At 35.5% G+C, this 22,436-nt stretch overlaps 1 protein-coding gene and 1 non-coding gene across 6 annotated transcripts in view; both read right to left on the reverse strand.

The window, feature by feature from the left end:
* LOC115434057 (stromal membrane-associated protein 1-like) overlaps positions 1-22,436 on the reverse strand; it is a 255,969-nt gene that overhangs the window by 208,619 nt on the left and 24,914 nt on the right. For all 5 annotated transcript variants that reach the window (XM_030155725.1, XM_030155722.1, XM_030155724.1 and 2 more), the window contains exon 2: positions 534-667. In XM_030155725.1, the coding sequence (XP_030011585.1) occupies positions 534-667 (134 nt within the window). The remainder of the gene's footprint in view (positions 1-533; positions 668-22,436) is intronic.
* On the reverse strand, positions 5,874-5,946 carry trnar-ucg (transfer RNA arginine (anticodon UCG)). The gene has a single exon. It is a non-coding gene; the product is annotated as a tRNA-Arg (tRNA).

Raw genomic sequence — 22,436 nt, forward strand, 5'->3', positions numbered from 1 at the left:
TAATATTACATTACATCTATAAATAAGTAAGGACAACTCCAAATTTTTCTTTGTTTTAGTGTAAAAACATACATTAAGTGATGAAAATATTAACATTTACAAACTATCCTTTAACAATAAAAAGCAAAAAACCTGAAATTTTGAAAGTGAAATTTTAATTATTAATTATTCTTCCCGTTATTAAATATTTTGTGCCTTTGTAGATCCAATCCGTAATATGCATGTATAAATGGTAAGCTGAGGTGTAATATTGTTAAAATTGCACTTATTTTTCCCAAGAAATTTCAGGTTTTTTTCAGGTTGTTCACATTATTTTTGTTTGGATAGTTTGCAAATGTACATATTTTTATAATTTAATTTTGATTGCACTAAAACAAAGAGAAAAATTTGGAGTTGTCATTATTTACAGGTTATTATGCTATTGTTTTACTGGTCCGGCCCACTTGAGATCAATTTAGGCTGAATGTGGCCCCTGAACTAAAATGAGTTTGACAGCCCTGGTTTTGTTTGTTTATGGACATGTGTGTTTATACCTGGATCTGCTCCGGTGTCCACTGGTCCAGATTGACAGATTTGACTCTGGAGATGTGTACGCCCAGGTTGCGGTGGATGCCGGCACAGCGGATGCACATGAACACCCCGAGGTTCCATGACGCCCATCGAGGACCTTTGAGAAACAGCAAAAACACACAAATAGAGAGAGAGAATAAAACTTCTGTCTAAAAGCTGCAGAAGATAAAACTGAAAATCCTGCTGTGTTGTCGGCTTAACTGACTCAGTAGGACTGTGAGAGAGAAATATCAAACATTTCCACTGATTGAGACCATGCAGATTTAGTCCTTTCATTCCAGTTGGACACCTTCCAGAATTAAGGTGCAATACTGCCCCCTACTATGTTTGAAAGTAGACCATAGTTATTATCCATTTTATACTAAAAAGTCCAGAACAGACAACAAATTCTGGCTCTAAGGAAGGATTTCTATGGCTAAAGTAAGGAGAATGGGGCTGGTTTATCCGTGCTTTCACCACTAGATGTTGCATAATTTTACACACTATGGTTTTCCCTATACAAGGCTGAGGAGCAGCACAAACACCTTTTAAAAATCTTTTAAAAGTCTAAAACTATCAATGGATCAGAGACATCATACTTAATATACAGCTGGAAAAAAATTTGTGCACCCTAAATAACTCTGTCAACAAATTTAACAAAATATGGGAGCCTGTTTTACACTATGTGAATATGTTACCTGTTCTGGAACTGTAAATACATTTTAGTTGTTTATATTGTGATTGACTTGTTTGTTTGTTTGTTTATTTATTTATTTTCTTTCCTTAAATGTACCAGAATGCACTGTCTTGACTGTCTTGTTATGCACGTTTTGTTTGTATTGCCTTTTTTTTTTTTCTATGGGTTCTGTTTGTTTATCATGTCCGGTGTCAGTCTTTGTATTATGAACACATTACTTAGAATTATGAGTGTTATATTTATTAAATGTTGAAAAGTTCTATAAAGGTTGAAAAGCTCTATAAATAAAGTTATTTAACAAAAAAAAAAATAGTCTACAATAATGTGAAGTTATATGGATGGATCCCCAAACCGCCATCAGAGCACCTGACCCTACAAACACTGCACCTAATCTTCCATGAAACCAAAGGAAAACCATGGACACCAAACCTGAAACTAAACAAAATTTCATCATTGGTGTGCAACGAGAAAATGAAACGCATCTTTTCACTTCTGGCAAATATGTTGTTAACCCTACAAATGTAATAAACCGCAAACATAATAAAAATTTGCAGCTTTTAACGTAATAATCCCACAAATGTAATAACTTTTCCACAAAGGTAATACCTCATTTTCCTCCAGTATACCCCTATCCTCTCCATTGTTATCATAATTATATCCACACATTTTATTTACACGGTTCAAACATAGGCTTCTATTATACTTAACGAGAATAAATAACATCCAGGTCATACTGAAGTTTTTATAATTAAACCTTTACAACATTTTTGCTCCTTTGGTTTTGTTTCTCCACTTGATTTGTAATTAAACACCTATTAATCTGGAATAAAACACCTATTAATCTGGAATTAGTACCATGTAGTGTAACTGCAACATTTGATCATTCTAAAAAGGCAAGTATCCAAAAGACAAGAATAAATGGGAAGAAAAAGAAAGATGAATAAATATTCATGCGTGCATTACTTAAATGTATGTGATGTACTAATTTATTACATTTGTGGGAAGTTATTACAATTTTGGAAACTGAGGATTTTTACCATCCTCAAACGTAATAAATGAGGTATTAGGGTACATTTGTGGTAGGAACGTATTATTATGTTTGTGGGAAAGTTACTGCATTTGTGCGATTATTAAGTCAAAAGCTGCAAATTTTTATTATGTTTGCGGTTTATTACATTTGTGGGTTTAACATATGTCATCCTTACATTGTTACTTGCTGTAGAAATGTTATATTTTGCAGCAGACAAGTCATATGAACAAAAATTTGCATCTCAGGTAGGCTAATAGGGATCAACACACTGTACAGAGCTTTGTACTTCAAGCGGCAAACAAAATTAGAATTTGCAGACTGAAGTTCTGTTGAAGTTCTGATGTGTTTTTCATTCTGCAGTACAGTACAATATAAAAAATACAAACTATGTGGGAAATTAAAAAGGGGTTACCACCCTGCAGTCCAAAAAGTAAACCACAGTATAAATTATGTCTACTAAAGCCCACCCCATTCGGATTAAAAGAGAAATAAACAAGCTAACATGAAGTGATAAAATGCAAACGGCAGACAACATACAAATCCTCCATTTTCTTCAGCGGTCTCACTTGAAAAACTGCTCATTTATTCAGAATGCACACACTTCAGCTTTAGGTTATCATGGACATTTTCAATACATTCTTATCAAAATTGCGCAGTAAGTAGCATCCCAAATCCTTTCAACACATTTTAATAGGATTTCACAATAAAGCCTGGTGCTGTGTCTATCATTTTAGTTTCATCTAACTATGGTTGCTCAACGTTTTAAGAAACAATCTTCTCCATAAAAGAACATGCATACTGCACGGCCATAAGTTATCGGCCCTTCTGAAGGAAAAGAAAATGTGAGGACATATCTTGCACTTTGAAACCATGGTTAGATTTAATTTACTACAAATCAGAAAGCTTATTTCTGGAGGCATTTCTGTCGATGGGTTTTACATTAAATGGTTGAAGAATTACAAAATCCATGTCTGTTCATTGCATGCATTCTCAATTACTTCTGTTTGGAGATAAATGGCTTTAATTAAATGTTAGTATCACTGGAAACCTAGTTCTTCTATGAAAGGTACAATTACAAAAAGCTTTTTCAGCACCATGAAAACAGTTTGGAGTTCAATATACTTGTTTTCAAAAGCTTTCATTAGCTCAAGGGTCACAGGGTTTTTAATACAAGTTTAATCCTCACTAAAGACAATTAAAAAACAAAAACTTGGCACATCACGTATAGCAGTAACACTGTGAACCACAGCTCTGAACTCGCTTTTTCCAAATGCTGTGCACATTTTTGATGTCACAGAGGTGAAACCAACTCAATTTGAGGAGTCTATGTTGGATTTTGGTTCTGTGGATGCTACACACTAGCCCACTTCGAAAAATAATCATCAAGGATTTAGAGAAAAGCCATGTCAGAGAAGAGGATGCGAGGCCAGGGCTGTGTTAGACACAACAAAAACAACAACAACAGCAACAACAACAACAAGTAAGGAACCTTCAGGCAGGCACAAGCATAGTTCTATTCTTTTTAACATATAACTGTGCGATGTCTGCTGAAAGGAGTGTAATTTTATACACCCTACAAGAAAACGCCCCATCAGGGTCACTCTGAACTGGTATTTAAATTTTAGAAATCTGACATTGAGACATGTTTTTGTTGAAATTACTAGTTTTATTTCAAGACAATATTGAATATCTTCCCTCTGCCCTCAGCCTAACATACTAAAGAAGAACAAATAGAATTCAACTACGTGTACAGAATATCTCCAGGCTACTACAGACCAGAGTGTGCTTCAATGAAAGGTGTTTGTACAACATGTTGGAACAGATAAGAGAACAAAAGGGTTTATAGCTGTTCTTAAAAGCTAAAAATCAAACATGGAGATATTTTTCAAAAGCTCTTATTGATGAAAAAAACTCAGTTAGGCTATAAAGACTATGAAGCTATTTCTTGCAGCTGTTAAAGTAAAAGTAACATTTATAGAATAATCATGACATGACATTAATCTCAAATTTTTTAATGTTATGGATGATTTTAACTGATTAATTTCTGGCTAAATGAACTTGAGACAAAACACGATTCAAAAATATACTCCCTCCACCAAAACTTAATGCCATATCTGACTAGGAAATGCATTCACAGTTAATATACTGCTGCCCATGAAGTTGGAATAAAACATTCTTACCTCTTCTCACAAAATCATTATGACAATATGATTTAAGGTCTGTACATACTCCACAAGAACAGATACATGTGTTCTCTCTCCTAATGATTTTGGAGTTCTACCAACTTGTTCTCAAAGTGGGCATGGTTAATCCAGAAAAAGCGGAAATGTTGTCATCCCTGCTTTTCTGTTCTGCACTTGAGTTTCTCGTGAAATATGAACCAGAGCTAACTTTGTTCGTGTTCTCGCTACCTCAAGAAAATGAACAAATGTATCTGTTCTTGCTGAGTATGTACAGACTTTATTCTTTTCAGGGACTCAGTATGTAATCATTGCATTTGGTCAAAGGTGATTACTGATGTGTATGACTTGGAATAAAAAGAGGAATGTGCTTGAAAACATAATTATTCTAACTTTATGGGCAACAGTTTATATTACAAGAAGCAAACAGGGTGTAATTTGAAGTTTTGTGGGGAAAGAAAAGTCATTAGGCATTTAGGTATTTTTCACAATTTTCAGAAAGCAAAATATCAATTAATCGAATTAATTTGATATATTGCCCAGCCCTGTGAAGACTTTTTTTTAATGAGTTTATCACACTCAAGTCTTGTCATTTCCTCACAGAAGTGCAAAGGCAATGAGATCATATAAAACCAAAGGTCAAATGCTAAAAACAGCACATCAGAATGAAATCCCTCTTTCAGTACCATGGACAGCGCCACTCAATGAGCTTGGTCAAAATACTCCTAACTCTCCTTAACTGTAGTCGTCACTAGAGTCAGTTTGTTCAATCCATTCTAGTCTTGTTAGTTGTATCTACATTCTAACATAACAGGTGACAGTGACGCACCTTAAAGCTGGCTGCCACCAGCTATAAACAGGAGAAAAAGAAGTCTGTTCTGGGGTATGGTATAAACATGGCAGTGCATCCTTCTGTAGACATAAACAGGTTTTTCTAAGGTCACGCAAAAGACAATTCTGATTTTACAGTGAATAAGTGGTGCCAGGCACAACAAACCCCTCCCCTCACACATATTTCACCCATTATAAATAAATGGGAAGATTTTACAAAATTAATACAAAATTGAAACTTTGACCTACTGTTCCCAAAATGCAATGACATCTATTCTGGGTTACTGGCAATCTATTAAGTTAATTTGGTATGAATTCAACCAATAGTTTTGCTGCGACAGACATGTGAAATTTCGCCCATTATAAGTAAATGTAAAAAAAAATTAAATTCATAAAAAATTTTAACTTTCACTTACTTTTCCCAAAATGTACTGAGATCTATTCTGAGTCACTGTCAATCTATAAACCTAATTTGGTATGAATTTTACCGAACCAAACATAATAGCCCTTGCCTCCCCAGGGAATGGGGTAATAAATAGTCCTTTACTGATCCTTTGGGTAGAGCCCTCAGGGAATTGAGGAAAGACAACCATGAAGGGACTTGAACCCTCAATCTTCTGATTCGAAGTCAGACGCCTTATCCATTAGGCCACGCGGTCAGATAAAAACACACACTAATTATAAAACTCATATTCCATTTCTGAATCCTCCTAAATTTTACCCACTGGACCTCTAATCAAAGGTAATAAAGCAAAATCACCAAACATGCTGTCAAAATAAAACAGAATTAAATAGAACTCGACTGTCACATCTGTTTAGTAAAGCATCTTGACTCAATGCAGTCCCAAACTGCAGCCCTGAGAAGCCAGACTCCAAGCCTGCATTGTTTATCACTTCACTGAAATCATCCTGGGAGTTTCCCTCCATTCTAACAGCAGCACCTCCTGGTGTCTCATTCTCAGCTACTAGTTTTTGAGTTTTTTTCTTTCTCTCTTGAAATAATGAAGCTACAAGTGGTGAACAAACAGTCTTTTATCAGGTGTGTTGTTCATTTGCACCATCACTATACAAGTGAAAAAGCACATGTAATGTTCAATAGATACAATTAAAAAGACCTGTGAACACATTAGCAACAAAATACGAACTGCAATACCATTCAGAAAAAAAGTGTGATTTTATCAGTCATTTTCCAGACTGAATGCTATTAAAACCAAATGATTAATTAAACACACACAACCTGAACAATGATGCCTTCACAGCTCTGTGCAAAAGCGGGAAATGTGTGCATAAATATGGCTTTAAGTGGTAAAACACTACATTACTGTTCCTTCTACTTTATTCTTCGTTATCTAGTGTTTAAAACTCCTTAAGGTCAAGGTAAGCTGATTAAACTCTAAATTGTGCGAAAATATACCCTTCTTTTCCTCTTGATCTTTATAAAAAGTTAAAAATTTATCAAGATCGACTGAAATTTCATATTTCATTGTCATAAATTTTTCAGTTTTTGCCTGATATGTGACCTGGTATCAAAGGCTCAATCCTGAATCTATCAAACCTCATAAACCTGTCCGGTCTCCTTTTCAAATGGACTGCTTGTCATGGAAATTCACAAAAAATTGCCGGACATATATGGCTCAACCTCATTCCACTTCGACAAAAAGGGGTTTGATGAATTCCAAGACACAAAATGCAGAAAGCAATTCATTTGGCACATACTCTACCAAAGCTGCAAATCTCCTTGATACCCAGAATAATGACATAATCATGCATATTTATGGAATCTATTTGATATATCTCTCTCGACTGAGATCAGGTTAAGGGCTTCCTAGAGAAATCCACCATTAAAATGCATCATCCACCCATAAAATAGTGAAAAATAACTGTAACTTTATGCGATCATTTTAACAGTCTGGAGGCTCTTTGATTCTACACGCACCCACACTATGAAGCTTAATTTGATGACTGAAAGCTACTTTGGACACAGTAAGAGCAAAGGATCAACTTATATGGATCCACGCTACCTAACAGGTGCACGGCGGGACTGGGCGGACACACGGCGGTGGTTCGTGCACTCCAGTGGGCTTGGCGGTTCTGGGTAAAAGCATCAGTGTGTTAATGCAGTGGCACTAATGCGCTGGACGGCCTAAAGGAGCATTAAGGCAGGGATGACTGAGTGTTAAGCCCAAATCAAGCAGCTCAGCCACTGTAAGCTGGACTCCGGGAAATCTGCTGGATATCTACCAGTTTGGATTGGTCCTCACTAGAATCTGCTCGGAGATAACCTCGCTGAAAACACGGCAGCCTCATCTAAATTACATACATGGCCTCATCTCACACATGGACTGTCTGGAAAAGTATTTTCAACACTCCGCGGAGCATCCAAACTGACTGAAATGTTCCTAACAGGTTTTCATAATGGAATTTCTCCTCTACTGCAATCCGAGTATTTCTGTTAAGGAAACGCACCCTGATTGTATTTAGAACTGAACGTCTCTCTCTCTCTCTCTCAGATCGTGCTATAATTTCAGTTGCCTTCTCTTTCATCTATCTTGCATGCATAAACATGTCTGCACCTGTTTTAGCAAGATGATGTGGAGCTGGTGCTGATGTTTACCAGGGTCAGCACTGCATTTAGAGTCATCTGATTATTATTACTCCAACCCCCGAAGGATAGGAGAGGGGTATTGTATTTGGTTCGGTTTGTTTGTTTTTTCACACTCTAGCAGCAAAACTATTGGGTGAATTCATACCAAACTTGGTTTATGGATTGCCAGTGACCCAGAATAGATGTCATTACATTTTGAGAAAAGTAGGTCAAAGTTACAATTTTTTATGAATTTTTAAAATCTTTTTATTTTCCCCTATTTACTTATAATGGGCGAAATGTCAAATGTCTGTAGCAGCAAAACCACTGGGTGAATTCATACCAAATTTGGTTTATAGATTGCCAGTGACCCAGAATAGATCTAATACATTTTGGTAAAAGCAGGTCAAAGTCTCAATTTTTTATGAATTTTTTTTAAAATATTGTTTTTTCCCCATTTACTTATAATGGGCAAAATTTCAAATGTCTGTAGCAGCAAAACTTTTGGTTGAATTCATACCAAATTTGGCTTATGAATTGCCAGTGACTGAGAATAGATCTAATACATTTTGGGAAAAGTAGGTCGAAGTTAGAATTTTTTATGAATTTTTAATTTTTTTTCCATTTACTTATTGTCGGGGCCTAAACCTCACAGTGAGAAAGAAGCACAATGAGCTTGTAGAGTTTTTAAACTTTATTACAAAATGATGTTTCAAATTGAAGTGAACAACCAACAATAAGCAGCAATGATCAACACACAGATTCAGAGATAAATTCTCGCTGTTTGGCCAAACAGGGTCCAGTCTGCTAAGACTGGACAAAGACGCATAGAAGTCAAAGAGCCTTTATACTGTGCTGGTCATGTAAACATGTTTACCTAAGTTCCATCACATGTCCCTACAGTGTCTGGTTTTGACTAGATACTATTGATTTGCTCAGTATAGCAAGTACAAAGTCTAACATCGTCAGAATGACAAGTACAAAGTTTAGACAAACTGCTTAGACAGAAGGAATCAGCAAAAACATTTTTCCTCCACACTTATAATGGACAAAATGTCACATGTCTGTAGCAGTAAAACTATAGCTTGAATTCATACCAAATTGACTTTATAGATTCCCTGTAACCCAGAATGGATCTAATGACATTTTGGGAACAGTAGGTCAAAGTTCCAATTTTTTATGAATTTTTAAAATCTTCCCATTTACTTAAAATGGGTGAAATATGTCCAAGGGGCGGGGTTTGTTGTGCCTGGCACCACTTGTTCTAATTTGAGACATACAGGTTGTTTTTATCCATTTTCCATGTCTTGTTTAAATCCCTCTTTTCCTCTTATGTTTAATCCAAATAATTACCATCTGCTTCTATCAACTTATAAGAATACTTCTCAAATTTTGCCTCTTTTCCACTATTTAGCTCTTTGTAATATTTATGTAAATTAAACCATTTTAAAATCTGATTATTATTGTGATTTCAGACATACAGGTTGTTTTTATCCTTGTACCATGTGTTGTTTAAATCCCCTTTTTCCTCTTATGTTTAATCCAAATAATTACCATCTGCTTATATCAACTGTTATGAGTACTTCTCTGTCTTACTATTTAGTTCTTGTAATATTTATATAAATTAAACCATTTTTAACCCATAAAGACCCAAACATCCACCGGCGACCAACAGCATCTCCTGTTGATCCACTAATCCTATCAATCCATGTAATAATTGATGAAAAATACAGTTTATCAACTTTTCATGGTCATCAGATATGACCCATTTGGACATTCAGAGGCTCTGTAGTTACCATGGAAACACAATCATCTTCTACAACATTGATTCACCAGTAAAACCCATGGAGTTGGATCAATAACAGTGGATGGAGACACTTGGTTTATATTCAGTTATTAATACCTTCACTGAAAAAGTCAGTTTTCCTTCAGTTTTCTTTGATTTTAATATAATATAACTCAACCTTTAATCTGAACTTTTATGAACATCTACATGATCAGTGAATAAAATATGAAAAATACCAGATTTTCACTGACAAAAATGGAAAATACAGAGGACAAAAGTATAATAAATGGTGATAAATCACTGAAGAAAGGTTAAATAGAGAGGAAAAATCCATTTAGGAACTGTCACAAAAGTAGCACTGGGTCTTTATGGGTTAAAATATCCAATGACATACCCACCTGAGATTTCAGTAGTTTATCATTTCTACCTGAGAAGGTTCATGATTTGTCTGTAAAACTACCTTTAAAAAAGACAGATTAATCCTCACTGATGTCTCTGCCACTTGTTACTGTGAATTAAATGTACGTGTTTAGTGTTGTATTCTCTTCCAATGCAAAAATACACACTGGCCAAAAGATCATAAGACAACCTTTAGAGCAGTGGTTCCCAACATTTTTTGGCTCATGACCTTATTTTAACATCACAAATTTCTGGCGACCCCAGACATTCAAAGCAAAGACTTTTTTTTTGCTAAAATTCATTTATTATTGATCATGTAATAGTTTGCTATACTATGTTGCAAATAAATGTTAATTTTAGACGACACTTAGTCTATATAATGTATATTATTATGGACAGAGGAAGAAAAGCCAGGTGTAGATTACTGCACAAGGGGAGAATTTTATTTTCCTTGGTCAGGATATGTACAGTCAGTCCAGCTTGGATTTACAAGGCTGACAATTAATACTGAACAAAAATTAACACAAACTATGAATTATGAAAGAGCTGCAGCATCTGAAACCGACCACAATGAACATTTGAAAGATAAACAGAACCACAGTGCTTCAGTTTTAGCTTCAGAGTTTGTCATGTCTTTTATGTATTGTGATGTATTGTGACTCACCATATATTTTTTATTAGTATTTTTTTATTTTTATCAATTACTAGAAATTTCAGGCAACCCCATTCGAATTCCAGGCGACCCCATGTGGGGTCCCGACCCCAAGGTTGAAAAACACTGCTTTAGAGGTAGAATTACAATGACTCTATCACCTGAATTACAATTGTCTCATAAAATGTAAGTGATTTAAAACTAAACAAATTTTCCTCTAGCTTTCTCTGGTTCTTAAAAATTGTCTCTTGTAATATTTAGCCGGATTAAACCATTCTTAAAATATCAGGCGATATACCCACTTGAGATTTCACTGCTTTGATATCACTTCTCGCTGACAATATTCATGATTTGTCTGTAAAACTACATTTTAATGCAACACTAACATTGTGAGACAATGATCTGTCTCTTGTTACACACCTCAATTTGTGATTATCGTGGACAACATGAAAATTTTGATTTAAAGATACTTACTTAAGGAATTCCTCATCATTCTGTTTAATTTTGATGGGTATTTCCACAAATGCAAACACACATATTGGCTAAAAGACCATATGATGATGTTCTGAAGTAGAATCACAATCTTCCCATATAATAGGAGTGAGTTACAACCAAAGTTTTCTTCCCATTTTTACTTGTTTCTGGAAGCTGTGATGTTTTTTTTTTTGCCTCAACATTTTGCGCCAACATTATTAAAATATTAAACACATCTAGTTGCAGTAAACATGAGTTCACATTTCCCTGTACATGCAGTCCATCTGTGACGCTGCAGCGTTTTCATTAATTAAAGACACTGAGGCGGACTCATGTGTCCAGAGGGGCTTTTATAATGAATCAGCTACAGAATTCAAAAGCAGTGGGTCCCAAACATTTTCAGTTGGAGACCCAAAAGAGAAATCTAGTGTTTCCTCGGGGTCCAGACATACAAAAATACATCATGAATCGTCTTAGATCTACACCTATGTTCATTTTTCTTCATTTTATTGAATCTGAAAGCCTCTTTAATTTGACTTTTTGTCTTGTTTTTTTCATCTTGTTGCATCTTTTACTTTGTTTTTGACATATTTTAATCTCCTTTACCTGTTTTTTTTGTTGTTGTTGTTGTTGGTTTGTTTTACATCATTTATATTGTGTTACATCCTTTACAACTCATATCTTTCCTCTGTATTTCCCATGGCTTTGGTGAGGTGTACACACTCTTTCATAGACGACATTTTTTTCTGTTTTAAATAAGAATGAATCCACATGATATTATTGCTATATTTTTCATTCTGCCAATTGGTGACCCAATAAAAACAGCTCCACAACTCTTTTTGAGGCCCAAACCTAAGGTTGGAATACACAGGTATCTAATAATAATAAAATAACAATGATATAAACATTTCAGTTCTAAAACATTTGAGTTTCTGGTGCCATTTCCTTGTGTCCTCAACAAGCAAATGAGACTAAAATACATCAAATTAATATAAAATTCACCAACATCCTGAATGAAAGTTTTTCGGGTCAAGATTGTGGAAAGACTCAGTGTTTCCTTTGGACTCTAACGTCTCAAAGTACATAATGAGTTGCTACAGATCTACATTTTTTCTGACTCTTCAACTGTCGAAACACCATCTCTGAAAGTGTGTTTTTTTTAATGCCGATTTTGGTCTTTCAGTGTTTTTTACTGCATTATAATCTTTTCACATCTTCTACTTTACTTTTTTTGTCACCTTTTTGTCTCACTTTGACTCATTTACACTTTCTTATGTTTCTGTTAAATAATGAGCACTATCCCTGTGAAATATAGCAATAAATGACTGAAATTCAGGTAATTCACAATTTAATAATGTGAGATCGTCCAGCCCAATTAAACAGGTACTAAAAATAGTGTCTCTCAGTGCTCAGTGTCACTAAATCCAATACACTGGAACTTAAAAAATAGAATTGTGCAGCTCGAAATGGCTCAAATTTCAATATGAAGGAAAGAAGTGTGAATATGCGTTATATTATAGAGCACTGGCTCTGTTAAGAAAGAGGCAGTTTATATGAATTCAGTTTCAGCTGCATCAGAAATGAACAAAATGCAAAGGGCAAAAGGGCCACCAGAAACCTTTACATTTCCAACTGTGATAACTAACAGAAATAACACTGGTCTTCATCCTGCGTATGTGTAATTACGACAGCGATAAGAGGACTCATGATTCACTTAGTCAAACATAATGAGCAGCTCTGAGTACATCCATTTACACCTGAAAATAGAATGCAGCTCAATATGAGTCTGAAATGATCACAGACAGTACATATGCAGTATAAATCATCTGTCTTATACATCTTGAAATGTAGCACCACTTTCATTTCATTGCAGCACTGGAGATGCAGCACAGGCTGTCCAAGTTAGGCAGGCTGACTTTGTAATGTCTCTTTCACTGAGTATATTCAGGTGGTGAGATTTCAGGATTGCCAGTCACCCTGTGCATTAAGCTCAGGTACGGGATGTATGCAGACCAAGGTTATAATAGTTTTGGATTTTTCATTATAGTTTAGTTTTATTTAGTTTTGACTTTCTTCTATAATTCAGTTAGTTTTAATTAGTTTTTCAAGCAGGTTTGCTAGCTGACAGGCCATAAGCTATTGTTGTCATGCGGCGTCCGTTGTCGTCCGTCGTCGTCCGTCGTCGTCCGTCGTCCATTACAAAAATTTCAATCATCTTCTTCCCCGAAACTACAATTCCGATTGACTTCAAACTTGGTATACAGCTTCCGTATGATGATGTCAACAAAAGTTAGAGAAATTATTTGGATCCGGATCTGATTCTGGATTTGGTGCAACTTTGAAAAATTTCCCCATTATAAGAGATAGGAAGTGGATCGATGGAATAACTCAGTAAATATAAATGATATCCAGTGTAAATTTCTACAGTCCAGCCCTGATGGGGAGATGATCAAAACATAATGTCCACATGCTGATCAGGATCTTCTTCTGGATCCGGGAACTTACAGAAAACTTACCATGGGCTCTCATGGGGAAAAAATTTCAATTGGCTTTTTCTCCGAATCTACAGTTCTGATTGACTTCAAACTTGGTATACAGCTTCTGTATGATTATGTCATCACAAGGTATTGAAATTATTTCTATCCGGATCTGATTCTGGATTTGGTGCCACTTTGAAAAATTTTCCCATTATAACAGATAGGAAGTGGATTGATCCAATAAATCAGTAAGTATCAATGATATCAAGTTGGAATTTCAATTTTTTTTACAGATCTAATTGGAATATAACCAAAACATGGGTTATTTCTGTAATATAATAAATACACATAACTGGGTGATAATAAATGGCATCTGGATACATTTCCCAAAGCTTTTAACTTGGCCGGTAAGCTACAGGGCCATTGGTCCTATTTTTTTTTTTTTATTAGTTTTTGTTTTCTTCTAAATGTTTAGTTTTAGTTCAGTTTTAGTTATGTCGTATCTTCTATCTTCTTCGCCATTGTATTCAAATAAATCCCAGACAGGACTCTGCTGCTTTCTCCCAACTTTAGTCTCCATGTTTCCAGGTAGAGTGGAGACGAGAAGACGACTAAACGTCAAGTGACGAGAAGTGACGGACCGTGAAGTGTCATACGGTGCCGCTAGCTAAAATTGCTAGAGTGAAATAAATTGTTTTCATATCAATCCGACATTGACAAAGATGAAAAGTAAGGGAATTTTATCCATAATTTTTATACGTTTTAGTTGGTTTTGTAAACACACAATACAGTTTCACTTAGTTATCGTTTTTTCTTTTAATTATAGTTTTTATTTATTTCAGTTAACAAAAAACATTTTTTTCAATTCTAGTTTTCATCACTTTGTTAGTTTTCGTTAACGATAATAAGCTTGATGCAGACAGCGCAATAAAAACACCAACATACGACTCAAGACTAAGCACAAGAAAATGTCATCAGCGCTTCGCATTTTGTTACAATAGGGTTATTTATGTGTGTGGAGACAATCCAAAGAAAAGGAGGAAAACCTGGACCTGGTTGTGACTCAGGAATGGAAAACAACTTGGGTGAAAACTAGAGCTGCACAATATATCGTTTGAGCATCATCATCGCAATGTACAGTATGTGTGTGCAATAGTCACATCGCAGGTCCTGCAATGTAGGAGGCAAATGAACTCAACGTATTTTCATCTAATTTCAACCTGGGTACCTGACACACACATTCACCAATCACTATCGTTCTTAATTAGTTTGCCGAAGCAGACCCCACCCCTGCACATGGAGTGAGTCGCTGGTAACACCATTGAAAAATGAGCAACGAACAAGAGAAAATGCCCAAAAATTAAGACTTGGTGGCAAAAAGAAAATCTGGAATTATTTCAGCCACAAGAAGGATGATACTGAAACACGTGTTCTGAATTGACAGTATCTTGCACCTGTTGCCACAACGAAAGGTAACACAACTAATTTGTTTGACCATTTATGTCGGCGCCAAACAATTATTATATCCTCCTGTGTACTTTTTCATATCGCAATATATATCGCAGGGTTAAAAAAAAAAATCACAATGTCAGTTTTTTCCAATATCGTGCAGCCCTAGTGACAACTTTTTCAAAGAGAGCTGGAGGTTTGGGTATTTCTAGCTACATAAACATGTGCTGCATTGATCAGTACATTTGTGAGCTTCTCTCACAGTGCCACATAAAACCATTTTTTGAGCCAGAACCAAAGCTATTCCTATGTTTACTCATGTTTCATCCGAGGCAGCCCAGACTCACACGGTGAATACTCAGCTTCACTCACTGCATGACTTGACGGTGGGAATGGATCGATACATCTTAAATGTGGTGCTGTTTTACTTTGCTGTTCATCTTTACACTTTTCAGACATTTGGACAAAAACAGACCACTGAATTTAGTTGTCTAACCCTGCAGTCTGGCTGCACAAAGATACACACATACAGACAACACAAACACAGTAGTGCTAATTTGCAAACTGCTGACCTGATTAGACACAAATGAGCTCTTCTTGTACACTCACACAGACTTTCAACAAATGAGGCAAAGTGGCATAAACAATTCTTCACACATGAGCATATCTGTACAAAAGACACAGACCAGCAAATACCACCTGCACACAAGTAGGCACCATAGAGCTAGTGCTGTCCCAATTATGAGGATTTAGTTGGCAAATTCTTTTTTTTTTTTTGTAAATGTCTTGCCACTCATAGTATAACTCTCATAACAGACTAATAATAGACATAGACATGCACTGAATATTAGATCTAATGCTCCGAGATACTGTCGAAACATCAGTTATCAGCCTTTTAGGCATCCGTCATATCACGTTGCATAATAATTCATGGTTGATCTGTATTTTTTCTCATTCAAAGATTGTACCATTATAAGACTTTAAAGTTGTTGATTTATTTTTCATTATGAAGATATGTTTCCCTGGCCAAGAAGGGTAATAAATAATATTGGTTTCAGCTTAGCCAAGAACCTATAAACAAAAGTATGTCTGTTTGTGTTTTAGACTTAATCACTGTGAAAATATACAAAGAGGGGATTGGCAATGGCAGGTACCAATAATAAAAAATGAACAATTTACTGCATCAAAAGCAAATATTAGGAGTGCTTTGAGTTAAACCCATCATAGATTAGGTACTCAATCATCACTAAGCCATTCCAGGAGATGCAACAAGAAGACTAAATATAGAATGAAGCACCAGTAATGCATTTAAGGAGGGTATGAGAATGAAAGTGTGACTCAAACCCACAACCTTTGAATTACTGTAGCTATGCCTAGAAGTCCAATGCGTTATCCATTGCACCACAGAGCCACCCACTGTTGTCAAGTTCTACTGAAACAATATATATATACACAACATATAAGGCTATACAGTGGTACCTTGACTTAAGAGTTTAATTTGTTCCATGAGCTCGTAACTCAGTTTGCTCGTCTATCAAATCCACTTTCCCCATTGAAATTAATGAAAACGCCATTAATCCATTCCAGCCCCATAAGTTGAAATAATGTCTATCGAGTCCAAAACTTATTTCTAACCTACGAGTAACATTCTTTGAATCTTATGCGTAATTTATATTGAACTTATCTCCAAGGCATACTGAAGGCTGTAGACATATTTGACGTGTTATGGATGACTTCTTTTCACCTCTTCCAAACATGCAGCAAAGTGTTTCAGCACCTTCCCTCTGGACAGCGACCGGACCATGGTGAGCAGAGAGATGGAGGATCTGGCACGAGGATACCTACTTGCTGTTCTCCAACGTTTTTCTTTTTATTGGCTACGACAACTAGCAACAGCGTATCTGAAGCTTGCCCATAACTCAGATTCTGACTCACAGCTCAAAGCGAAAAATCGACCGAGCGGCGGATCATAACTCAGAAAACTCATAAGTTGGTGGTACGTCAAGGTACCAATGTATACAGGTAATAAAGGATATACACGAGATAAAATTAAAAACTATGTGCGTGGGTTGTTTTTATTGCACAGAACTTCTATAGAGTGAGTATTGCAATGAAAAAAATGACTCTGGTGGGAGTCGAACCTAGGACCTTTGAATTACTGAGTCTTTTCCTAGCAGTCCAATGCACGATCCATTGCACCATGGAACCATTGCTATCATAATGTTCTTTAATATACAAAAAACCTCACCCAATACTACAGATAAAACAAATTTCTATACAGTATAATGATATATAAAGGTAATAAATGATACATACAAGGTAAAATAAGAAACTAGGTGCACGGGTTGTTTTCATTGCACTTAAGTACACTCTAAAAAATGATTCATGGGGTTCGTAAGTTAAGCTTAAAATCAAGAGCTTTCTCTGCTTAAAAAATTAAGTGTGTTACATGTACACATTTAAATCAGTTAAGTTATTTTATTAAGTTGGTCTAAATGAAAAACAAGGAAAACAATCTTAACTTAATAACATATTGATTTTGAACAGACATTTCTGCCTTAACCTATTAGTATATTGTTAGTACAGCTTAAAAATCTTGTAAGCTTCCTTTAAAAGCTGAGTAGAAATCTGACGTGCCATAGGGTATTAAAATGAGAATGCAACTCAATCACACAGCCTTTGAATTAATGAATTTTTGCTTGGAAGTCCAATGCACTACCCATTGTGCCACATGTAATTGTGATGTTCTTTAATATACAAAAAGCTAACTCAACACTACAGATAACACAAATTTATATACAGCATACAGTACAATGATATATACAGGTAATAAAGGATATATACAAGGTGCATGTGTTGTTTTTATTGCCCTGAAAATGCAACTCCAATGGGACTCAAACCCACCTCCTCTCCATTACTGCATCTATGCCTAGAGGTCCAATGTGTTATCCATTGCACCACAGAACCACCTGTTACACCATAAAGGGCCGTAGGTAAGTGAAAAATAGTGTTAGTGTTCTTCAAGAAGACACTATTCTATTAAGGTTATTTCCAGAGCTGGATCAGACCACCTTGTAATCGTCTACGCCAGGGGTGTCAAACTCATTTTAGTTCAGGGGCCACATTCAGCCCAATTTGATCTCAAGAGGGCCGGACAAGTAAAATAATAACAGTGAAAAAAGTAAAATCATATTATGATCCGGTTTACATCTACAAAGTTTCCTTAAAAATCTGAATAACATGAACAATTTGAACTGTCTTAAAAAAAAACAAGTGCAATTTTGACAATATTCTGCCTCGTTTTATCAGTTTATCATTTACACATGTGCATTAAAATCGCACAAAACATTTAGTAACAGGCAGAATATTGGTAAAATTGCATTTACTTTTCTTAAGGCATTTCTGTTTGTTCATATTTGTTCAGGTTATTCACATTTTTTTTGTAAAAGTATAGTTTGGTAATGTAAACATTTTCATGTAATTTAACTTCTTTACACCAAAAAAACAAAGAGAAAATTTGGGGTTGTCATTATTTATAGGTTATTATGAAAATGTTTTACTGGTTCTGACCCACTTGCAATCTAATTAGACTGTATGTGTCTGTATGTGGAACCTGAATTAAAATTATTTTCACACCACTGATTGTTAATATCTTAAGTGTAATTTTTGCATTTCACAAATTCATCCCGTGGGCCGGATTGGACCCTTTAGCGGGCCGGATTTGGCCCCCGGGCCACATGTTTGACACATGTGGTCTATGCAGAACAAACCCTCAAATGGCATTTCTGTTAGTTTTTTCCTGCTGGTTTTATACAGGTGAGTGGAAACATTCCAACCATTATGGACCAGGTCAAATAATTGCAATAAGACATGAAATCACAGCAGAGCACATGAATGATGCATGCCAATAGTACATTTTTTGAATTATCTATTTGATTTATTTTTTACTCTGGTATTTGTTAGTTGGACTTTGAGATATTCTCTTCATCAGTTTTGCAATTTTTAATTAAGTGAAAGATGGTTCATTTCAGACATGCATAATGCATTTTCAGCATTAAAATAAATTGAGAGAGTTGTGGAAATGATATCAGCCGATTAATCAAATTTCTTCTTCTCCTGTTCCAAGCTATCCTTATTCTTCTTATTAAATCCACTGCGGGTCGACCTCTAACCTTCACATATGCAGTTAAAATCACACATACATTTTCACACACGTGCAGAAAAGAGAAACGCACTGGGCCGTCACAGCAGTCACACAGAAACAAACAGAGTCATCCCAGCTGGGAGATACACAGACAGACACACACACCCTGAAGCCTCGGTGACTGACAGAGGAACTCTCCAACGGGGAGGGGGGGGTGGCAGCCGAGCATGAAATTAAAGCCCCGACTGTCAACCTGAGGACAGTCAAGACGACGACTGACGGCTGTGTGTGTGAGTGTGAGACTGTGTCCACATCCGAGGTGTTTTTCCCTCAATGATCAATCTGTTAAATTCTGCACAATATATGCCAATGGGAAAGTTTTGCTTTAACCCTCAGATATCCCACCCAGAGAAGCCCATGTTAAAACCAAAAGTGCATAATCTGTGCGGTGCTGTAGTGATGTCAAAATGTTTTTCTTACAGTTCGTTTTTAAGTTTTTTACTTCGTTAACTTGAGCCGCAAGCAAGTATACCAAATACTCAATAATAATCTAACTTTTAACTCTTTAAATGCCATGTTTGTAATGTAAACAAACTATATTTTTGAGGTAAAAAAAAAAAAAAAAAATTTCCTTAGGGTTTTTTATTACATAAAAATTAGATTAATTATTTCTTGATTTTTGCAGCCTAACATACGTTAATGATTAACAGCAACATTGGTTAATACGCATTATTATTTTTTATGTTAAGTCAAATGTTAACCCATAAAGACCCAAACATCCATCACCAACCAAAAGCATCTACTGATCTAAACTGTTTAATACCTGCTGATCCAGTAATCCTATCAGTACATGTAAATAATTGGTTTAAAATACAGTTTGTCATCCTTTCATGGCCATCAGATGTTATCCATTTGGACGTTCAGAGGCTCCGTAGTGAATGTGGAAACACCGTCATCTTCTACAACATTAATTCACTAGTAAAACCAATGGAGTTGGATCAATGACAGTGGTTGGAGACACTTGTTTTATGTTCAGTTAACGATGTAATTTACTGAAAAAGTCACTTTTTCTGCAATTTGCTCTGTTTTAGACTGTTTTAACCCTCGATTTTAATCTGATCTTTTATGAACTTCTACATGATCAGTAAATTAAATACAGGAAAATACCTGATTTATACTGATAAAATACAAAATAGAGGATAATATTATAAATAAATGGTGATAAATCACTTAAAGTTTAGATATAGACAAAATTTTGATTTGGCACTGACATAAAAGTAGTACTGGGTCTTTATGGGTTAAATGCTAAAATGTGAAAATGTGTATTTTTTTTACTCACTTTGGAGAAGGGTGATAGGATAGTAATTTTCTGTTATCTATAATGTGCTGATTTTAGTGGCTGAGTCAGAATTTTCAAAATCAAGCAAAAATGAACAACTTTTTAATTCTGACCCCATACAAATTGTGAAAAATAATATGACCTTTTATAACATAAAGTGCAAAGTGTGCATAATATGCTCACCTGGATACGAGAAGGTTAAAGAGCTTCGAAGCAGCAACAAAAAACAATAAACAGGTGACATATATCTGAGTTTACGGATACAATTCTTCCTTCCTGTGAACTTATTCAATCAATATTTATGAGTGAGAACAAAAGGCTGTAACAAGAAACTGGAGCCAGCTCCTCCTTCAGGGACAGAGTAGAGATACTAAGTTTGAAACTTGAAGGCTTTGTGGATTAACCCGTGTCTGACTCAGCTCGTACCGATCCTCAGAGACTGATCATACTGCAGTCTGAACACGAACATCAAGAACAGCATCCTGCCTGCTGTCACGGTCACACCAACACCTTTTTTTTGGTGCATCTTTATATTTTCTTTTATAAAATCACAGACTGTGGCCAGCCATTGTGTATGTATTACCCCAAAACACAGTGCTAATATTGGGGTTCACCTGTCGTCATTAGCAGATAAATATAAGAAAAAGAATCTGCAGAAAAATAACAACATCACAGTCAAAAATTGCCATCTCCTTCTCTGCACCATTCACAGACACTTCTGTCAATCCCAGAGCGGATAACTGAGCTTTACAGAATATCCCCTTCATGTAATAATTATTCAAAAGAGACAAACTTGCTGATCCAACTTCTTAAATTCTTTACTCCTGGGACAGAAAACTGAATATCATTGTTTTCTGGATTAACCAAGCCGTGTGAATACACAGTTTTCAGACACGTTACAGACCAAAATCCAATCAATTAACCTAGAAAATAATCAACAGATTAATCAACATAAATAACTATCAGTCATACCACTGGAGTATATTTCAACTTTTTAAAAAAAATCCACATAAATTGTCTCACCATCTCCTGGATCACAACAACTGAAAAACAAATTAAAGGGGGCATCTACTGATCCAAAATGCGCAATAACTTTTGAACTATTAATATCAGTTAATTTAATGATTCTAGCAAATGTAGTTTTCAGCTTTTCAGCAGTGTCAGATATGACCCATTTGGACATTCAGAGGTTCCCTAATGAACACGGGACCTCTATCATCTTATGCAACAATGATTCACCAATAAAACCCATATACTCCAACAAATACCCATAGTTGTAGTTCAGTAAGTGTAGCTCAGTTAATGAGGAAATTTGTTGGAAGATTTAATTTTTCTTCAGCTTTCTGTTTAGATAAGTGCTGTCAAATGATTAAAAATTTTAATCAGGTTAATCACAGGGTTGCTGTGGATTAATTTCGATTTATTATGATTAAATATCATTAAGTTTTAATCTATATTAATTGCAATTTGTTTTGCATGAGCAAACAGACTCAAGAAAGAAGGGAATATATATGCACTTAACGTGTTTTTTTTTTAAACACCTTCAACAGTTTCAACAAAACAACTTGAAACAAAACACCTTGAAAAAACTGTTCCATCTTGGGGGTTTATTGGACTTAAATTTTCTATCCAGAGGGCCAACGTGCTGTTTAGCGTTGTCTATCTTTATCGGTTGGTTCTGCTGCCTGTCACTACCGGATCAACCCCAAATGCATTGCCAGAGACAATCTGTACTGTACTGTACTGTACTGTACAGTGTAGTACTGTACTGCACTGCACTGTAGATAGTGTAAAAATTTTTATTCATTCATTCATTTTCTGAACCCACTTCATCCTCACTAGTGT

This window comes from Sphaeramia orbicularis, chromosome 15, assembly GCF_902148855.1.
Source record: "Sphaeramia orbicularis chromosome 15, fSphaOr1.1, whole genome shotgun sequence".
Lineage (NCBI taxonomy): Eukaryota > Metazoa > Chordata > Actinopteri > Kurtiformes > Apogonidae > Sphaeramia > Sphaeramia orbicularis.